This window comes from Atractosteus spatula, chromosome 17 (assembly GCF_055471065.1).
Source record: "Atractosteus spatula isolate fAtrSpa1 chromosome 17, fAtrSpa1.hap1, whole genome shotgun sequence".
In the NCBI taxonomy this organism is placed as follows: Eukaryota; Metazoa; Chordata; class Actinopteri; order Semionotiformes; family Lepisosteidae; genus Atractosteus; species Atractosteus spatula.
In genome coordinates this window covers 10,910,584-10,925,364 of record NC_142722.1, presented here as the reverse complement: position 1 = coordinate 10,925,364, position 14,781 = coordinate 10,910,584, and the positions used below count along the sequence as shown (strand labels likewise).

The 14,781-nt window shown below is 42.8% G+C and overlaps 1 protein-coding gene across 1 annotated transcript in view; it reads right to left on the bottom strand.

Moving 5' to 3' along the window:
• hip1ra (huntingtin interacting protein 1 related a) overlaps positions 1-14,781 on the bottom strand; it is a 46,862-nt gene that overhangs the window by 14,158 nt on the left and 17,923 nt on the right. The window contains exons 2-16 of the mRNA XM_088935817.1: positions 13,083-13,146; positions 12,070-12,212; positions 11,317-11,373; positions 10,386-10,466; positions 8,948-9,024; positions 7,563-7,624; positions 5,449-5,589; positions 4,891-4,948; positions 4,299-4,374; positions 3,757-3,921; positions 2,942-2,997; positions 2,498-2,570; positions 1,325-1,508; positions 699-787; positions 99-215 (exon numbers count right to left, since the gene is read on the bottom strand). Coding sequence (XP_088791943.1) covers positions 99-215; positions 699-787; positions 1,325-1,508; positions 2,498-2,570; positions 2,942-2,997; positions 3,757-3,921; positions 4,299-4,374; positions 4,891-4,948; positions 5,449-5,589; positions 7,563-7,624; positions 8,948-9,024; positions 10,386-10,466; positions 11,317-11,373; positions 12,070-12,212; positions 13,083-13,146 — 1,443 coding nt within the window. The remainder of the gene's footprint in view (positions 1-98; positions 216-698; positions 788-1,324; positions 1,509-2,497; positions 2,571-2,941; positions 2,998-3,756; positions 3,922-4,298; positions 4,375-4,890; positions 4,949-5,448; positions 5,590-7,562; positions 7,625-8,947; positions 9,025-10,385; positions 10,467-11,316; positions 11,374-12,069; positions 12,213-13,082; positions 13,147-14,781) is intronic.

The following is a 14,781-nucleotide window of genomic DNA, read 5'->3' as shown; positions in this document are numbered from 1 at the left end:
GCTTTGGATAAAGGCGTCAAGCCAGTCAGCAAAGGTTTAACAGTCAACAGGATTTTCCTTGTTTCTGGCGGACTGCGGATGGCCTCAAGTGGCAGTACCTTCATCTCAGCCTCCTGCTTGATGCGCTCCATCTCAAAGGTCAGCTGCTGCTTGGTCCTGGCCACCTCCTCCTGGGTCTGCTGTGTGGCCGACAGCATCTTCACTGTGTCCGCACTCTGCACGCCAGAGACATGACACACCTCAATGGGTGACAGATGGGGCACTTACCAACATACTTACTATCCCCTGTCTGCTCTACTATTTCCATTACTGAAAAAACCCAACAAAAAACACCAAAATACCGCTTCCGTGAAGAACAGCTCAGACTTCTGTCTCTGTTTCATAACTTTATTGTCTCCTGAGTCCATCCACTGCTCTAAAATGACTGAAGCAAAAATCTTACGATTCCTGCTGATCAGTCAAGTTTCACATCGATTGGCCCATTTTTTGACCTATCCATTTCTCAGAACATTACTGACATCCATACTATATGAACACAAAAATTAAAAGAGACATGACTATTTAATTTGACAAGCCTGACCCGTCCCAATCATTGTGATTTCTTTCTGGGATATTAAAATGGAGATGCACTGGATAAGGAAGCATATGTCCCCAAGTCACAGTCACACAGCTGCAAGATTGTGCTGCGCTCACATTACCTTCCTGAGGAGCTCAGCGTGGCTGGACACCAGCTCGGCATGCTTCTCCTTCAGTTTGGTGTAGCGCAGCTCTGTAGCCTGCGCTCGTTCTGCAAGGACAGGAAGGAGACTAGGTAGAACTGAGGTGCTGGTCTGTCTTTGTGCTCTGTGCCTTTCTTCCATAATTAACCTATGAATATGTGCATGAGAAAGACAGGCAGCATGGCCACCAGCAGGCATTATGAAGAGTAATGAAAGCATTCTGTGTGCTTGTGCAAGAGTGGACACTTGTTTGTATATACTTCTAAACACAGGAGGCTGTAAAAGTTTATAAAACTCGACTGCTTTCTCTCATGTTTTAGCATTTCGATTTTATTTTTGCCTGCTTTTTAAATTATTCCTTTTCTTCCTATTGCCGTTTTTGTACACCACCTCGAGCTACAAGGGATAAAAAAGCACCTTAAAAACATAATTCGATCTGACACGTCATGGCATGTGCATGCTTTGAAAAATTTGCACGCGAGTCACTGGAAGCATCTGTGTGCCTGATTTTTCCCCCATCTCGGACCACACAGATTGCCGATGTGTGTGATGTGTGCGAATGTTGCTGTGAATCTGGCCTGTGCGCTGTGCACTGAGGTGCTCACTCTCGGCCTCCACGTAGCTGACTTGCACAGTCTCGCTCTCCGCCTTCTGCTTCCTCAGGCTCTCCAGCTCCATGCGCAGCTGCTCGTTCTCCACCAGGGCACGCTGTTTCTGCACCCGCTGCTCCTCCAGCTCTGCCTCCAGGCTGTTGATCTGGGACTTCAGCTGGGTAATGTACCGCTGGGCCTGAGGAAGACGGGAACCAATTAGTCCACTGCACATTCTTTCACTCCGAGATCCCCAAAGTTAGCAAGGACCTCTGAACCTCATTCCCAACCCACGATTCCCAATCTAACTGCTGTGATTCCCTGTGGATTTCAGAGAGGAACAGAGTCCTTCAACTGACTTGAATAGGGAACCTAGTAGTAAAAGGAAGGCTTAGCTAATTTTTAATTGAATCTCATTTGCAAATGGGCCATCAATGAAATTGGGATTTGTATGCAATAATATAGTGTTACAAAATGTACCCAAGGGGTAGGTTATAATTCGAGGCATGTGAGAAATGGCATAAGTTCTTGATATCCTCTGGCACTGATTTGGTTTAAGAGTAATAAACCAAGGCACACTTCATCAAGTAAATGTACAATCAAGAAAAAAAAACCTCAATGTATAACATTACAGAAGACTTTAAATGCTATCATGCACAAAACAATGCCTTTGAGAGGTCTACTGTACTTTCTGGAGATCCACAAACCTAGAGTGCGAGCTATGCAACACTGTAAAGGCCATAAAGAGAACATCCATCCTACTTAAAAGAATAGGTCCCAGTGCTACATCTGCCATCTTACAACATAGATGTCCAAAGGTGAAGGGGAATCAATCTCCATATTCTAAAGACACATCCTCAAACTAGTAGAGAACATTTCTAGTCTGTGGATTCCACAATAAAGGAAATCACAATCAAAATAAAAAATAAACAGGGCAACAAGCTCTCTGTAACTACATTCAAATTGTCTGAATAAGGCCCTAAGAACTGCAAATGTTCTAGACTGTGTAGTCCAGCTCATGGACACCTGGATAGAACCAACACCATGGAAGCACCAAAGAATCCATGCTTGGCATCAGTACAACGAGTAGCTCAATTAATGCAAGACCCTGCATAATAAACATAGTAACAGAGATACTTCTACAGGTATCAAATTCCCTGATCCCTAGTTAAACTTCTCTCACTTCACCTCGGCTTTGATCTTCTCCAGTTCGGCTCTCAACAGCTCGATCTCTCGCTTGAGGTTGTCTATCTGGACGTCCCTGTGCACCAAGCAACACAAAACATTCATTATTCTTCATTTAGTTTGTATGTCGTCCCTCTGTAGTTACTGTAAGTTCCATATCGCTTTGTAGTAAGGAATACTGGTCTTCTTTTTCTAAATAAATGCTCATTTTCCCAGGACGAGACTTAATTCAAAGGTTGAATAAGGGTGTTCAGAGACAAAAGATCAGTTCACCTAACACAAAGAGCTTTCTTCGCCAAACAAGCACTAGGGGGAGGTCTAACCACATTTTTCCAAGTTTGCCAGATACCACAGCAGTTCTGTTATCGTTGCATTTTAATATATCCATTGCTTAACAATACATTTTATTAAGTGGCAGCTAAATAAAGGGAAATGAAAGATCCTCACCTGTCATCAAATCCACCATTAGGAGGGCCAAATGTTTGATCAAATATATCAAGCAGCTGAAAAAGATTAAGCCAAATGTGAGAACAATGACACTTAATATGGGTACAACAGAAAAAGACACACCCTGCCCTTGTTCGTTTTTCTTAAGTCCCAGATTTTGTGATAAAGACACTCAAGCAGGCCTCTTAGTTTAATTAGGGGTCCAAGAGGAAACTTAACCACTTTGTTGTAACGCAATTTCTAATTGCTTTTAAGAGGAAATGATTAGTATTACTTTCCCTCTTAATAATAGAGCCAGCAGCTATATTACCCTGCAGCTCACAACCAACAACCCACTGATCTCAGCAGGTGCGAGTCTAGCCCATACCTGGATGGGAGACCTCCTGGGAAAGATAAGGTTGCTGCTGGAAGAGGTTTAAGTGCAACATGTAGGGAGCGCTCACCTACAGTACTATAAAAAAGGCGCTGGCTTTGGATGAGACATAAAACCGAGGCCCTGACACTCCATGGCCATTAAAAATCTCAGGGCATTTCGAAAAGTGTAGGGGTGTTACCATGGTGTCCTGGCAAAATTTCCACCTGGCCTTTACCAACCATGGCCTCCTAATAATCCCCATCCCTGAACTGGCTTCATCACTCCGAGCTCCTCCCCACTGAGAGCTGGTGTGCGTACAGGCGCACTTTGGCTGTTGTCACATCAGCCAGGTGGAACCAATGACTTTTTGAACAATTTCTCCCAGCTGGTTAATTTTAAAAATCCATTACAGTTACAGTGCTAGTTGTTTGTACAAGGGATGACTCGGGGGGCTCCGTACCCGCGGCTGAGCCTGCGCCAGTGGCGTCTGCTGCGCGGGCTGGACCGGCTCGGCCATCTCTATCAGCGGCTCGGGGTCCTCGTCCTCAGGGTCCTCCTCCGGGATGACCACCACCGGCTTCACGTGCTCTGCCAGGGCGGAGGCCCGCAGGAAGTTCGGCGGGTGCTGCGCCCCGAAAAACCGAGGTTAGGGCGAGACAGGGAGAGAGCGGAGGGGCAGGGGAAGGGAAAAAGAGAAACACAGGCAGAAGGCTGATGTGAAACTCATCAGGGCGTATGCCCTCGCTGAAAATGACACAGCTCAGCAATTTCAAAAGCTCCTGTGAGGTGTAAATGCAGAACATTAAAGTCACAATGATTATTATTGGGAAGGAAGGAATACTGGGAGCTCACAGAAATTCACGCAATGCTACTTGATGCGTGTAAAATGTTTAATTAGGGACGCTGTTCTGGAGGCTGCGCTCTGTGCTTCCTTGTCCTGTGCCCTGTCCACCCCACCCTCCTCTCCCTCAGCATGCCGCTGACTGAACCCCCTCCTCTTACATCAGGCAGCTTGGGGATCTGGATGAGTCTCTTGAAGTAAAGCATGTCCCTGGCTCGATTGAAGAAGTTCTTCAGGCTAAAACACAAAAACAGGCAGGATTGAGTAAATCTGACTCAACACGGCCTTTGCTTTTGAGTTTCGGACCTAATTTTCTTGTTCTGAAGCTCATCCCTACAGACACACATTGCTCTGCCCCTCCCCTGCATGCTTGCCCAAAGTGTTCAGTACAAATAGTAGCATGTTATGTAAAATTCATGCTGCAACTGTAGTTGGCTAAGTTTCAACACAGTGACCCATTTGAAGAAGGAATTCTATTTATATAAAATTAAAGTGATTGGCATTACTATGAGATGAAAACGTTTTACTGCAACTCAATGCTGTCCTTCTACTTTGGGGGGGTAAGGATTTTCGAGCACGGTGCACTTCACCTCCTTACTTAAAATGATTTTCAAAGCTGATAGAGCTTCAAGAACTGGGAAAGGGAATTTGCATCTATTTAGGTGAAGCAGTAATGCCGTCATGACGGGTACCATGCCTTCTGTGTCTAATTATAGATCTTGCTAAAACATTAATGGAGTGAAGCGTAGTCACCTGTGGAACTGGTCATGAAAGCGGTCTCGGTGGCCTTGAAGGGTGTCTGCAGGCAAACCTATAAGGGGCATCGAGAAAATCAGGAATAAAAGGATCTCTATATTCTTCATAACAGATTATGCTATTTTTAATTAAGAATGATTAATAGCTATCATAACCATCAATCATAATCGTTGTAAATACTGTTACTTCCACTGGCCTTACACGCAACTAGATGTTATGCAATTATAGCAGTGTTTATAAAATCTTTCTTCTTGCCATTCAAAAAACAAAAACAGAAGGCACTCTAAAAATATATACAGTAAAGCACAACTCTTCTGTGCAAAAAATGCAACGCCTGATCTACTGGATACAAAGTTTTAGACAGTAAGTTGCTTTAGAACACAGCTGTTCTTTTCCAATGATCTGCAAAAGAAATTCAAACAATAATTTAAAGAAAACCTCTTTGCGAGAAGGCTGGGCTTGCAGGGTGTGCTCTAAGGGAAGCTGATGCAAACACGAGACAAACGTGTGGTGTGTGGTCTGAGATGGGGAGTACTGTCTGTGTCCAGAACTTACAGGCATGGAGCTTGAAGAGCAGTTTGACGCTGAAGTGGTACAGGTGGCTGCAGTCCTGGATGACCTGGATCAGGGGGGACAAACGGCACTGGCCTGATGTAGTTGTGGAAATTGCTATGGATGTGTTGAGCTGCCTGAAAACTGGAAGGAGGCAGGAGACACAAGCACACAGACACAAGACGCCATGTTAGGTCAAGGAAGAAAACACAACCACAGAACTGACCACAGAAGAAACAGGACAGAGACACATACATTTTAAGTCAACTGGTCAACCTAAAAAGTGAGCTCTCACCTCCATTTTGACTAGACACATAACCTGTCTGAGGAGTATACCAATTACATAGGTTACGCAAATCCAAAATTAGCAGGCTGGAATGCCTGGCTTCTGTCCATCTACGTATTAACCTTTGGGTTAGGTTTATCGCTCTGCTGACAGCTTTTTTTTCTGAATGCACTTTTTCTGAATGCACTAATTAAAAAATACGTCCCATTAAATGCTATACAATACTAAGATGTTGTTTTGTACATTTTCTATCAGAACGAAGACACTGAAAACAACAAGGTTTTGAAAACTGAAAAAAACGGATCACGTGACCCAGTGTCAGCAAACAAATCCCCTGGCAGAAACCTGACAGCAAACCCACTCACATTCCTGAGGTCTGACCAAACCTGCCGAAAGCAGTAAATGAGCAGAGATCAGTGAATGCCCACGGAGCACTGTCAGTATAATGTGCTTTAAATGTCCAATGGCACATTCCCATTGCAAAAAGAAGCACTCGTACTTGAAATGTTGAGTATTAAAGTGAATCCTTCTCTGCTCATAAAATCAGCTGTGAATTACTTAGCCTTTTTTATAATTAATTATATTAATTGAGAATTCCAGTAACATAAATAACTCATAGGATAGTTTCTAATCGTAAGGTGATTGAAATTGAGCCAGATACTATAAATATACTAGACTTGTGTTTTTGTTTTTTCATTTATCCGTAACAATAATTTTGCCCTTTGAATTTCAAGGCCTAAAATCCAGTCCAAGTGTGCAAGATTCACACGGTCAGACTGCTTCTTTTTTATGTTCCATCTCCACATCGCTGTCTGAAAAAGAGCTGACCTTTATTTTTCAAAACCGAAGGTAAAAAAAACCCTAAAATGTGCAAATTTAGAAAGAAGCAACATAGACTCGAAATTCCAGCTGCATAATACTCTCTTTCCCAAAGCACGGAAACTGAACTGAGCAATAAAAGCTCTGGTCACAGCACCGCGGCAGGGCCCAGGAGCCTGGTCAGGCCAGCGTGTCACTGTGACAAGAGCTGCACTGTGCGCCCAGAGACTTCAAAACAAGTCAGCACCTGTGGGCTGTGACCACAGCCCTGAGCTCCACCTCTCCTGCCACTCGTCATGTCAAAAGGCTGCTATAATAACATCGCAGATCGCTGGCAATTCCAAGATATCGCAAGGAGAATGCAAGAGAAAAGAGCAATGCTTTGCACTTTCAACTATTTATATCGATGAGGAACGAGGAGTTTAAAATAGACAAGAGGACGTGTGTCGGTGGGTCTTTTCACACAGATCTGTTGTGTGCTGTACACCACCCCAGCCAGTGCTTCAGAGGTGTTTATTTAAAAACTAATGACATTCGATCCACCCTCATGCCCAGCCCTGCAGGGCAGCGTAACCTGACGATACTGTTCTAAAACAAAACCACCCGCGCTTATGAGGAGCTCTGTGTGTCTATCAACTGAAAGCCTCACTCATTAAAGTCATGGGACAAACTGTCATGAAATAACTCATTTCCAAGAATTTAGCCTTTTATCACATTTATATGATTTATTAGTATATTATTGTATTCATCAGTTATTTGGCCTAACTAATAAAAATTAAAGGGGTGGTGTATTAAACATACAATTTAGTGTATACAATTGTTCCTTGGATCTGAAACAAAGTCCTAAGGCTTGGCCAAAAATAGAAACAAAACATAGACATAACATAAAATGCCACAGTGTTTTATACAAATGCTGCTAACATGTTTTCTACACCCGTGTCTGCTTATTGGGCTCCTTATTCAATGCCTCAGGAGCACACGTGAGATCTCAGGCGTAACCCTGCCTCCTCACCTGTCTCGGCCAGCTTCAGCTCACAGTCAAGGTAGTCAAACACCTCCACGGTCAGCTGGAAACTAGGGGAGAGGGAACAGGAATCAGTTCAGAATCCGCACTCGAACCGGTTTTTTTCTTTCCTCTTGCGAAATGAGAATCAAAGGGTACCCTGAATGTGCATCTTCTGACTAGATTCCCAAACCTCCAAGTATTTCGGCAGTTCCCGGCTCCAAAAAAACAACAGTTTTACTGGTAGTTAATTTGTTCTTCAAGCCGCAGTAAAGAGAAAAATTTTCACCCACAGTTTTTTCTCAAAATAAATGAAAAAAAAAAAAAACTTTCCAGCCAAGACCACAGCCTGAGGTCTCTGCACGCTGTGCAAGCTTCACGGCTTTGTCACTCTCGTAGTTTATTTTGATTTTTTTATCTCTCTGTGCCATAAGTTGTGTACAATAACTAGCGGAGTACAATAAGCAGTGGAGCATTTTAAAGTACTTGTTATGCAAACGAGACGCTGGAAATAGCATTAATTGCCACCGTGCTGCACATATTCTACATCAATCAATCAATCCTGTGCAACAGGACAGAGCAGGGAAAGGACTTTCGCAGGTGTCTGCTTGTCTCCTAGGTAGAAGCCAATTTTGTTGCACAAATAAATGCTGATTTGAAAAATATTTTTTGGAGGGTCAAAGGAGTGAACTGGGGTTCTAAACTGCTGTCACCCAGACACTCAGAGCTTGTAGCCTGAAGAGTTCAATGTCTTTTTAGTTAAAAAAAATGAAAATAAAGATCAGTAGCAGAACCACAGTGGTATCATATGTGTGTAGAGGGTTGTCATCGTGTGGGAGTTTGTGTTTTATTTGTATGAGAGAGAGGTTAAAGAGAAAAAACGGTCTGGTTAACCCTCCAACAGCGGTGAACTCTGTCCGGTATGAGATAAAAAAACCCGCCGACCAGCACGTCAGGGGAGAACCAGACCTTTCTGGAAATTTAAGGGGGTAACATCACCGCACAGGGCTCATTGCCAAGGAGCTCTGGCAATACAGTGGTATGATATCCAATTGAAGATGAGGGTGCCTCGTCCATGTGGTGTCTGTGTCCTCCATCGTGCTCTGGGAACCCCGATTTCCTCCCATCCCCCAAAAGACCCGCAGGGCTGTACACTGCCCCTTCTCCGATGGGCGGCTGTTGCCAGGCCGATCAGCGCTGGCCACGAGACCGCGGATAAAAATCAACTCGATGGGCGTTCTGCTGCAGGAGCTACTTTGAGGGTCAAACCAGAGAGAGGGCACTCTGCAAGGTGCTGGGGAGCCCCCATGCCCTGAAATCTCAACGCAACCACAACACTGGCCGTGCCCCCTGTCCCCCCCCCCCCCCGGCAAGCGCACCCATCTTCCACTCACACATTGTTGACATCAGTGCCCGCGGTCCGTTCCAGCACCTCGTCCGACGCCTCCAGATTGGGTTGAATTTCTGAATGCTGTGAAAAGAAGAAATGAAATATCGCCCTAGTCAGCAAACAAATAAAACATCCGTATATTGTTGACTTAAAAAAAAAAAAACTTCTTTAGCTTCCCAAAGCAGTTTGTTTTAAAATGATATGCTAAGTATAAGGTTTTATGAGCTAAACCCAGGTTAAGGGAGATGCCTTTATTTGTGTGCATTCCATCCAAACGTTTGATGCGCAGGATGCAGATCCAAGCTTTGGGCTTTGTTTCTCTTACACAGCCTGCAGCTCATCTGGGCTTGGCAGAGCTGACAGGGTCAGGAGGTGGTTCCCAGCACAGAACTCTACCTATTCAATTATATTAGAAGGGTAAAGTTTGCAGATGCCTGAATGTACAGTAAGAATGGATGTCTCAAACACACAAGACTTTGAGGGGACTTGACACAAGTATTCGGAATTCTCAAAGAGATTGACAAGGTCAACCTGGAGGACTTGTTCAAAATGAACAGTGAAACATAAACGAGTGGACACAAGTGGAAACCATGCGGAAGTGCTTTTAAAAGAGAGAAAGGGAAGAGAGAAAAGGGGGCACTTCTTTACCCAGAGCGTTGTGGGAGTGTGGAACAAGCTACACAGCCTTGTGGCTAGAGCTGATACTTTTTTTTAACTTCCGTGAAGAAACAGCTGGATGAGTCAATTAACTCAATGAATGAATTAACCCTTGAATTAATTAACTACTATCTATCGAACGGCCTAGAAGGACTGTATGCCCTCCCCTCATTTGTAACCTTTCTTCTGTTTGCTTGTTATCCATTTGGGGTGGAAAAGGGGATTCCAGTAAAACAAAAGCAGATACAAATCTGCTAGAAAATGTAGAAAAAGAAGAAAAGAATGAATGTCTGGAAGATAGACAAATTGTACAACTGTTCTCATTCCTAGGTGCACTTACTGCTAAAGAATGTCACCGTCACATATGCTTAAAGCTGAACAAGTCTTTGAAGATTAGCAATTCAAATGAGAATCTCTTGATTCCTTAAATTTTATGCAACAGAGACCTGATTCTAAATTAAAACAGCATTATCTAACAAAACTGTGACATCCTTTCATAAAGCTGTCTTTCCAGATTAAAACACAATAATGGAATACAAATCAAATCTACAACAGATAGAACTAGTCTAGTATCTCCAGAGCTGGGTAATAAGGAATGCTTGGGTCAAGTCCTGCTCTAAGAGTGCCTCAATTCCAGGCCATGAGGTCCAGTGTGTAATTTTTGCAGATTTCGCAGGATTGTGCCACAGTCAACATTCTGAACACAAACTACACAGGAAAAAAAAAACATTCAAAGTACATGCAAGCAGAAACACGATACTTCACTCTGAGCTAGACAAACCTACCTTTGTATGGAAATCCATCTTCGTACACAGAAGCTTGGAATAAAGTGCGACAAGTTGTCCATATCGATCATGCAAGTTCCCCTTGGAAGAAAGCAAGAAATAATGTGAGGGAATAGTCTTCTTCACTTTAGTCCTAATGCTTGATTAACTACTAATCAAACCACTTCTTGGTTTTACAGAAAAAATACATTACAGCACTGACTGCATTTATGTTTATGACTAGCGATATATTATTAGCACGCATTAAAAATGTCCTAAGACACAACATGCATGGAATGAGTGGGAGAGGAAATTTCTCTCCACAAGAATATAATCATCAGGGCTTTTTACCTTGGCTTGACAGTAATGATTAACTTATCGCACATACTGTACCTCAAGCAAGTAGCATGTCATGCCTGAATTACTTCCTGAAGCAGCCAAACTCATACCAATTTTATTTTTACTTGCTTTAACATTTTTAATCACCAAGGTCTACTAGTGTGTGTGTGGGGGGGGACATGGTAGCATAACATTTAAAATTGTTTCTTCACAAGGGGTTCAATTCTGGCCTGGTGTGCTGTTTGTGGAGTTTGTACAGTATGTTCTGACTATGCTACCTAACTCATTTTTCATGTTTCCATCTCTGCATCCATTTTTCTTTTTCATGCAACATGAATGCAGTTATAACTTTTTTCTTTGATTTGCATCCGAAAGCAAAACAAGTATAAAAAAATTTAACACTTTCACTGGGAATGGTATCGTCATCTCTTATCTTGCTTGACACAATAAACCTGTAACACAATTTTCCTTTCAAGGTTTCCTGGCTATTTGTTATGCAAACGAGTCACACAAATCACTTCACCATCTTCCCATTCACCTCTCCATTCAGCTTCTGTCACCCCAGTTCTGCCACTGAGACAGCCAGTCAACAGCCAGTCAGCAGGAAACTCACCCACAAAGCTCCCGTCTCAGTGATGGTACTCCGGTGTCTCATGCAGTCCTGCAGGCTCTGAAAAGCAAATTCCCGCTGCAATCAGCCCCAGAACACGAGGGTGATGACATCCTACATGGCAGCTGCATTATCACCTTCGAGCCTGATTTCATCCGATCCCAGAAGCTCGGCAAGGCTGACAACCAAGCTGTTGCTGCAAGTGGTGTTACTGGCCCAGGAAGTGGTCCTTTCCTATAGGTGTCAGTGAAGCTACAATTTCCTACATCTGTTTTAGGATCTCTCAGGATTAAAAGAACTGTGCAAAATGCAAGGAATTAACAAAAAAAGCTAAGCAAGTAAAAGAAAAATGGAGCACAGTACTAAAAAAAACAATATTCTTGGGCATAACAAGGGCATTACAGTATTATTGTCTGTATTGCAAATTAAAATAATTCAGGTGTATAATTTTAAACTTAAACTATAAACTTATGTCACTAAATTCAATCAGGTGTGATTAATCCCCACCAACTCAAGAACCACTGTCCTGCTTGTTATGCAGAAGCCTTGAGCTCAGAAACAACTGAACAAATACAGTGTGGCAGGATCTGGCAGTTGTCATTCCAAGTAACCCTTCCCTTCAATTAACCAATTAATTACAATCCTGAGGTATCTTCAGCCACTGACGGAAGGCAGCTGCACAACACGGAGGCTGAGGTTGGAAACTCATAATGGGCACTACCATGCAGATGGCACGAAGGCGACGGCCCCACTCACGTTCAGGTGCCCATCTCGCAGGACTTTGTGCAGGACGTGGCAGAACTTCCAGCTCAGGATGGAGCTGCTGGGCAGGGGCAGGCCCAGGGCATAGGACCAGAAGGTAAATGCCCCTTTCTCGCGGTGGGTGCCAAGAATGATTCATGCACTTGTGTCAAGGAAGGACTTTGAAAAAACAAGCAGGACAATGTCTGCACCAGCACTGTATGAAAGCATGACCTCTGCACATTCCCTTCAGTTTCTCAGTCTGGAGTAACAGCATCCACCCCCCACCACCCTCCAAAAAAAGCAGACTAGGACACATGAAAATAGATGCAAGCTACACCTAAAACACAATGAATGTATTCGCCACAAAACTCTTTTCAATACCACCAAAAACAGAAAAAATGCTCTGTCTCTCGTTAATTTGAGGCATCAGGATTTTGAGTAACACCATTCATTAAACTAATCTGGGTTAAAGTCAGTTCTTCAGGTTCTTACTGGCTGCTGTAACAGTCTGAAACAGCGTGCGATTACAAGGTGCTCTTAGCCACAGGGTAGACAAGAAACTAAGCTATTAAAAGAAACATGCATTTTCATCCTGTATAGACATCCTCTCCAAAAGAGACAATGAACTATCCCATAATACCAAGAAAGAGAATGTGGAAAACACAGTGGTGTCGTATTATTGTGTCAGAAGGCATTCTGTAAGAATTTATCCTAAAGGAATGCACACAGTGCACTTCTAACACACAGTACATGGGATGACGCATGTTCTACCAATGCACACCACATACTGTAAAGAACTTCATGTTATTTTTCTATGCTCCCCCTATCTCTAGTTAACACGATATTCATTTTAATGGCTACGGGCCAGAATAGCTCAGTATTCACAGTGTATTCTCCTGCAGTGACAATGTGTGAGGGGCCGAATGAGCAGAGCCCGTCCCCACTGATTGGCTAGCAGCGTGCAGGAGCTGCGTGCGTCTGTCCAGCCGCAATGGTTGTGCGCCGCGGAGTGAAACAGAGGATACTGCGTGCATGTTTCTCCTTCACCGGGGTCTCGCTGGTATTGATGGCTTTGCTGATGCTGGCCAACTGAAAGGGAAGGACAGAAAGGATCAGCGTCATTCACAGGGGCCCAGCACAGATCCTGCCAGACCGTTCAGCTGCTGAGTCAAGCAGTCCAGAAACTGGCCACACAGTTACTGTATGTAGACAATGGAAATGTAAAGACAGACCAAATACAACTAATATACTTGTCTGGGGAATTGTTTAGATCATTGATTTAACATGTTATTTCTTTTCTTTTTCCGATACATCACAATGTTAAATTATTAAGTAACAGATATTAATTTTTAACTGACAGGTATCAACAAGAGTACATTGAACAAAGCAAGAAAACTGGGCACAGGATGTAGATGTAAACAAACATTTTTATTCCCACTACCTTTCTTCTACTGTACCCAAGTGCTAAGCGAGCTCCCACTGCGCCTTAAAGCATTCTTTCAATTTTGTTTCTAAATCACTCCTTTCAAATGCATACAGGTGACAGGGACTAATTATAAAAAGATGCAAGAATGTTAAAACCTATTCATTGCAAACCTTTTCGTTGCTCCTGTTTCTATTACTTATAATTCACACATTTTGTATCAAATGATAAAGTGGCTTTAAGTCTAAATATGTCGCTGTGTGATTCGGTCACAGTAGATCTAACACTTGAGCTGATCTTAAGCTGCTGATCTTGAGATGGACTAACTTAAGCTGAACTAAAGCCCTTAACAAGAAAGATAATTATGTTACATTTTACTTGTGTTATGTTCAAATTAAATGCCACAATGTGCTTTAAAAAGCAGAAGTAGGTAGTAAATTGTACACCTACAAATATCATTTGTCTGCTCAACAGCAATTACATTTAAAAACAATTCTGAATTAATTTCATATCTGTGTACACAGTACATAATAAAGTTGGGTAAGTGGATTACCCCGGGACTGTGAAGCATACCAAACCACTACTGTGAAAGGTTTCTCTTTCAGTCCAGTACCGCTCGCTGTGGGATATCCTGTTTCCCTTAACCTGAGTAAAGAGGAGGCTCATTGTGACCACACAAAGGGGTGCAGACGGCCCCCGAGGGACTCGTCCCCCTTTTCTCTTCATTCTTCTCCGAGTGGGAAAACACCAAACAGGGAACACATGCCAGAACATATCCGTCACCTCGTGAGGGGGAGTACAGTATGTACCGTGTTGAGCAAACAAGAGGCGTTCCCCTACATACAGTAATGAAAACTGCAGGAATGTCAACAAAGATTAACTGGAACATCAAATGTCAACAGGCTGTGTGTGGTCACGTTATTATACAGGAAAAACACAGATTGATAACATATGATAATAATCATATATTAGCAATGTTGTTCATTCAAATAATCACATTTAGTTTCACGTCTGTACTGACTAAATGGATTCTAATCAATCATAAAAGGAAAGCTTTGGAAGAGTGTGGTAGTCTTTAAATGACTAACCTAATGGCCACAGATGTATTTTATAATATTCAAGATTTTTTTTAAATGTAATCCTCTGAAATACAGTAGGCTCTTTCTATATACAGCTGTATTTAAGCTCAATGATTGAAATCACATTTAAGTAGTCTGATTTAAGCCAAGAAAGCCAAACCCTATTGTCAACCTGTTTCCAGTTATTAAAGGTTTACTATTCGCATCACATGTAAAAGGGTG